This window comes from Diospyros lotus, chromosome 15 (genome assembly GCF_014633365.1).
Source record: "Diospyros lotus cultivar Yz01 chromosome 15, ASM1463336v1, whole genome shotgun sequence".
In the NCBI taxonomy this organism is placed as follows: Eukaryota; Viridiplantae; Streptophyta; class Magnoliopsida; order Ericales; family Ebenaceae; genus Diospyros; species Diospyros lotus.
This window is the reverse complement of record NC_068352.1, coordinates 20,994,646-21,001,417: the sequence shown is the minus strand read 5'-3', so window position 1 is coordinate 21,001,417 and position 6,772 is coordinate 20,994,646. Positions and strand designations below refer to the sequence as shown.

General features: G+C 31.2%; 1 protein-coding gene across 1 annotated transcript; it reads left to right on the top strand.

The window, feature by feature from the left end:
• The first annotated feature begins 3,831 nt into the window (after positions 1-3,831).
• On the top strand, positions 3,832-5,661 carry LOC127792241 (trans-resveratrol di-O-methyltransferase-like). The gene is made up of 2 exons (XM_052322688.1): positions 3,832-4,610; positions 5,181-5,661. The coding sequence occupies exons 1-2, from the start codon at positions 3,861-3,863 to the stop codon at positions 5,481-5,483; spliced, it is 1,053 nt and encodes a 350-aa protein (XP_052178648.1). The 5' UTR covers positions 3,832-3,860; the 3' UTR covers positions 5,484-5,661.
• Positions 5,662-6,772: the final 1,111 nt, after the last annotated feature.

Sequence of the window (6,772 nt, the reverse complement as noted above, 5' to 3'; positions counted from 1 at the left end):
TGTTTGCGTCATTTTAGGTGAGGAAAATGGCTAAGGGAAGGGCTGGGTCAATTGTGTTGGAGTTTGAGCCTTGGATAGCATGTGTACAAAGACGTTCCAACCAAAGATCCATGGGGGTTTTTGAGGGCACGAGGAAAGAGCTTATATGTATTTAAAATATTGAGCCCTTTTTGTTTTGAAATGTATGGGTACTAAGCCCAAGGAGACTATCATTGTATGTAGAATATTTTAATCAATTTTGTGGCCTTGCCATTGTGCATTAGGAATGCGTGAACGTTTTAATTCAATTTGTATCTGTACCATTTCCTTTGGCAACCTATTTCCCTGATAGCAGGATCTCTGGGAGGTGGACGTCACATTTAGATCGGAAGAAACTGGGAGATCATTATAGTCTCTTGGAGACCGGTCCTAGAAGACTATTATAGTTTGCTGGAGACTATAACCAACTTGTAAATTTTCCTTTTTTGGGGGAAGGTCTTGAATAAAGCGCAAATCGGATAATTCCGACATTCCAAAATCCACTACAAGAAAACAACAATTTAGAGACAATTTTTTTGAGACGGATTTTCTTGTCAAAATTAGAGATAGATTTTGACACTGATTTTTTTGAGACGGAAAAAAATTCATCTCTAATTTGAGACGGATTTATAGACAAAAAATAATTTGTCTTTAATTTGAGAAGGATGTAAAGACGAAAAAAATCCATCTCTAATTTGAGACAACAAATTTTTGTTTAAAAAATCCTTCTCAAATTTGAAACGAATTTTTGAGACGAAAATTTTGTCGTCTCAAATTAGAGACAGATTTTTTTGTCTCAAAATCCGTGTTAATTTGAGATGAATTTTTGGGACAGAAATTAATCCGTCTCAATTTGAGATGTAAATTTTTTTCCATCTCAAATTTATAAAATGTAAAATTAATTTATAAAATGTAAAATTTTGAAATATTAATTTATATAAGGTAAAATTTTTATCTATAGATATTGAAATTAAATTCTAAATATATAAATTAATATATTTTATGTGCACAAAATATAAAATAAAGTATATATACATGTAAACTAATATATATAAGAATTTATAAATTAAAATATATATTAAATGTATAATAATTAATTATTTGTAATAGTTATTAACATTCTTACTCATGGCAAAATTTTAGAATGTATAATTTTTTTTTAAAAATTATATATTAACTCTTTTTTTAATCAATTAATTAATTTAATTTATTTTAATAAATTTATTCTAATTTATTCCATTTTTATTTTATTATTAAAATTTTAATTTAATTTTTTTAACAATTACCCACACATATAGAAACTTGGAGGCCGGATGTTGGGTCTAGGTAGATCTAGACGGACAGATTTGGAGGCTGGATCTGGATAGATTGGCTGGAATAATGAATAACTGGAGAACTGGGAAAATATAGAAACTCATTGTGATCTAGGTGGATCTGGAAGGCGGAGTCGGTGGATCTGGAAGGCCAAGCCAGTGGATCTGGAAGGTGCACGACGACCGTGAGCGACCGATGGATCTGGAAGGTGCACGACGACTAGGAGTGACCGGTAGATTTGAAAGGCGGTAGATCTAGAAGGTGCATGACGACCAGGAGCGTCCAGTGGATCTAGAAGGTGATGCTGGTGGATCTGGAATGCGATAGATCTAGAAGGTGCACGGCAACCGGGAGCGACTGGTGGATCTGGAATGGGAGCCGGTGGATCTGGAAGGGGGTGGATCTGAAAGGAGAGAAGATGCAGGGAAAAAAGAGAGAAGAAGGAGAAGAAAAGGAAGAATTCTAAAAAATTAGAGACGACTTAGAGACGGAAAAAAATCCATCTCAAATTTGAGATAGATTAATTTCTGTCTCAAAATTTTGAGAGTTATGTGAAAATAATAGATATTATTCATAACAATCATAATTCTAGTGGATCTCGAAATACTAAGGATATTTATTACAAAGCCCTATACTCATATATAAATAGATGAGTTTTTATTTTAAAAGAGTACACAATTAATACTGATTCTAATACTATATTCAAATATTCAATGATGTGTAGTATCTAACTTAAGTATTAGAATATGTGTACAAAAACTATTCTACACCTTCTAATCTTTTTATTTTTCTGTAGAGTCTAAATAAATTGACGATGATATTTTTAATAAATAAATTTATTATTACCGATGACAGCATAACATAAAAGAATTCGATGACAACATAACATAAAAGAATTCTGTTAACCCTTTTAAGTTCACAACAACAATTAATGATTAATCAATTATCCTCCGTTATTGGATGTTTATTCAATATGATGATGAATGCCATTAGCTTTCAATTATTATTATTTTTAATTTTCTTTTGAAAGAAGGTCAGATCTTTATTAAAATAACGTCATCTACAACAGAAATGTACACTATCATTATCATTAAAAAATGATTAGTCAACAATCATCAGACATTAGTAGACGGTGACAGCCTACATATAAATTTGTTTGCTTGTTTGTCTGTCTTGACCAGTCTCAAGTTGAACATCGATTTATTTAAAATATATTAGATTAATGTTCGTTGCCCCGTTTATAGGGACGTTAAGCCCAATCATGGTCAGAAGCTCAGCTATTTTGATGAATTTTTGTCAATTTTCCAAATAATTAATCATAATTAGACGCCCTATCATCCCTCAACCAAAAAAAAAAAAAAAAAAATAATAATTAATTTTAGTATGCCAAAACAGTAGACTTTTCACGTTATTTCAGTGACAATATGATTGAAGATACGCATCCCATCACTAATTTTTTTTTTTTTATCTATTTGGTGTTTTCTGGTGAAGAGCTTAACTACAACTTTCAAAGTTGATTTCTATAAGAGTAGTCTCTGCCTCAGGCACAGTTTTTTTTTTTTTCTTTCGATATCATTTGTCTCTTTAATTTGTTTTTAAATTTTTGTTTTCAATGATGATATATGCATGAAGGTATGAATAATTATTTTTAATTTAAGTGATGTATGAACATAAATTAGGAGAATGGAAATATTATATAATAACAACAAGTCATGCTATTATTTTTAATAACAATGGTTATGATATCTACATTTTAGTTTGTTACTTTTAAAATAAAAAATTAAATTACCAAAAAGTTATAAATTTTCAGTTATAGTATATCAATCCCACAACAAATTTTAAAAGTTGATCAATTTTACATTTAGTTTTTAATTTTATATCAATTCTATAATACTATTTAAACTTAAATAATTAATGTTCCTTTTGATGTATTAATTATTGTTTTCATCTTAATTTTTTGGTAATTAATCCAATGAAAATTTATACTTTTACGTAGCTTTAATTAGTTTGTACAGAATATCAATAGAAAAAAATGTATCAATAACATTTTTATAATTAAAATAAAATTTAAATAGATTTTATTTTTAATATATAAATATAAAAGATATGATGGTTGCCTAAGAGTTTCGTATAAGAAACAAGTTTATATACCATTAAAAAAGGGTTGTCCTTCCTTGGGGTCGAGTCTAGTGGTTGGGACCGTACACGGGCATGATCTCCATGCAGAATCTGCGTGTCCCGTGTTCGATTCCAGCCAACTACGCCTCTGGTGATTTAACTCCTTTGCCGGAATCAATAGACTGAGTGATAAGGGCGTAAGTGATAGGACATAATTTAAATATATATATATATATTAATTAAGATGACAAAATTCTATTAGAAAAAATATGGAGTGTCAAGGCAGTAAGATAAGAAAGGTTGAACCCGAGAAATATGGCGCAAACGTAGGATCGAAGAAACGCATGCAAATATGTGTATATATATCCGTGCAGAACAAAGAGTTTAGCATAAAGCACAAATTAATTAACATGGCTATGGCCAATGAATACAAAACTGAAGAGCTAGTTCAAGCTCATGTGCTTTTCCGAAATCAAATCTGGGCCTTCATAAACTCTGGATCATTGAGATGCGCAGTTCAGCTTGGAATACCAGATGTTATTCACAGACATGGAAAACCCATGGCTCTTAGCGAGCTAGTTGCTGCGCTTCCAATCAAGCAATCCAAAGCTCACGGCATTCATCGCCTGATGCGAGTTCTTGTCCATTCTGGCTTCTTTGCTGAGCAAGAAGGCGGCTATGTGCTCACACTCGCTTCAAGGCTCCTCCTAAAAGATGAGCCGTTGAGTGTGAGAGCATACGCCTTGATGGCGTTTCATCCTGCTGTGGTGAAACCCTGGAGCGTCATGAGCGATTGGTTCCAGAATGATGATACTGCGCCCTTTTATACAACTGAACTGAAGAATTTCTGGGAGTATAACGCTGAAGAAACGAGCTTTGGCGATTTGTTTAATGCAGCCATGGCTAATGATTCCAAGTTCATCGTATACTTGATGCTGAAAGAGTGCAAGGCAGCGTTTGAAGGGTTGAGCTCGTTGGTGGATGTTGGCGGCGGCACGGGGACCGTAGCCCGGGCCATTGTTGAATCATTCCCCAACATGAAGTGCACTGTGCTTGATCTCCCACACGTGGTTGCTAACTGCCAGGGGAGTGAAAAGCTAGACTTCGTTGGAGGGAGCATGTTTGAGGCAATTCCTCCCGCAAATGCAATCTTACTCAAGGTCCATTATATCTTTTTCTTTTGGTTCCTTCTTCTCTATGATATTCTTACAAAATTTTTTGTATGGAACATAATATTAGGCTCCTTAATTTCCAATACATTTCTCTTTAAATCATTCAAGTGATGAGTGTACTGATAATTTAGTCAAATATATGCATTTATTGCTTAAATGAATTACCAATACACTCCTTATTAAATCATTTAAACGAAAAATGTATTGGTAATTGATTAATGTGATGTCAACATGAGTGTCAATTTAAATGTGCAAGTAGCATTACTCTTGCCTATAAATAGACAACTCCACCCTTGTGTCTTAAGGTGAGCCACTAATACCATATTGGCTAGTTTTTAGTTTATTCATGCAAATTAAACTACTATATAAATTATCCCTTGATGGTGGGATCATAGATGTAGGTATGGAGGGAAAATCATGTTACACTTATGTGCTCTTCATTTATAATATTTCTATATATATATTTACATGATATAATCCTAAGTGGTATAGAACATTATACCTCCCAACATGTAAAACATTATGGTAATATTAACTATGACTAGATATTGAGCACAGGAAATTCTGCATACTTGGGATGATCAAGCTTGTGTAAAGGTATTAAAGAAATGTAAAGAAGCAATTCCAAGCAAGGAAAAGGGTGGCAAGGTGATCATCATTGATGTTGTGTTGGACAACCAGAAAGAAGATGATGAGTTTTTCCGAGCACAACTCTTTCTTGACACAACGATGTTGGCTCTCGTACCAGGTAAAGAAAGAACCAAGAAAGAATGGGCACAGCTCTTCTATAAAGCTGGCTTCAGTCACCACAGAATCACTCAAGCTTTGGGCATTAAGTCTCTCATTGAGGCTTATCCTTAACTGCAGCATTGGAGCTGCTGGACAACTTTTCCCCCTTCTTTTCTCGAAATCATTTGAGTAATGGACTGTTTCTCAATGCTTTTATGGAATAATGACTTGTGTACCTAACTAGGTACATACTATGCTACAGATTGTATCTTTTTTATGCATCAATATATTTGAGCTTTGCCTATAATAATCACTACAAAAAAAATTAATTTTATCACTACAAAAAAATTAATTTCTTGAGATGATTTTTTTGCGACAGTTTTTTAAAACTAGCACAAAATTCATTAAAAAATTTAATCTTGCGGTCATTTTTTGAAAATGGCCTCTAAATTCAAAAAATAATTTAATAATTAAAAATAAAAAATAAATTTTACAATAATTTTTGAGAAACCGCTGCTAAATTTAAAAAATAATTAAATAATTAAAAAATTAAAAATAATTTAACATTTGCGGTAGTTTTTCAAAACCACCACAAAATTTATTAAAAAAATTAATTTTGCAACGATTTTCAAAAAATTGCCGCTAAATTTAGAAAATAATTTAATAATTAAAAATTAAAAATAATTTAACATTAGTGGCGATTTTGAAAAATTCATTAAAAAATTTAATTTTGTGGTGGTTTCCAAAAATGGTTGCTAAATTCAGAAAATTATTTAATAATTAAAAATTAAAATTAAATAAAATTTGCAACAATTTTGAAAAATCGTTACTAAATTCATTAAAAATTTAATTTAAAAAAATAAAAAATTTAACAAAATTTCAATATATAAAATTTTAATAATTTTTAATTTTTTTTAAAAAAATATAAATTCTTCTTTTATTTTTTAAGAAATTAATTAATTTATTTTAATTCAATTAATTTATTCCATTATTCTTTTAAAAAATAATCAATGAATTTATGTTTTTTAATTTATATTAAAAAAATATAAAATATAATTTTAGAAAATAGTGATTGGATTATTATATAATTTATATGCATGAACATATAATAAGAAGGCTTCATAGGTCAGATGGTTTTGCACACGTGCGCGCGTAGGGGAGGTCTTGGGTTCGAAACCGGGGAAGGGGCATAGCCACGTGGTGTGCAGGGGCTGGAAAAAATTGAAAATTTTTTGAATTTAAAATTCCAAAATATTGAATTTTAGCAACGGTTCGAAGGATGCTAGAAAATTAATTTCCAGCATCGCCACATGGCGCGCATGTGCGTGTGCGGGGGCTGGAAAAAATTGAATTTTTTTTGAAATTTTTGCAGTGATTCTGAAATCGCAGCTAAAATTCAATATTTTGGAATTTTTTGGGAC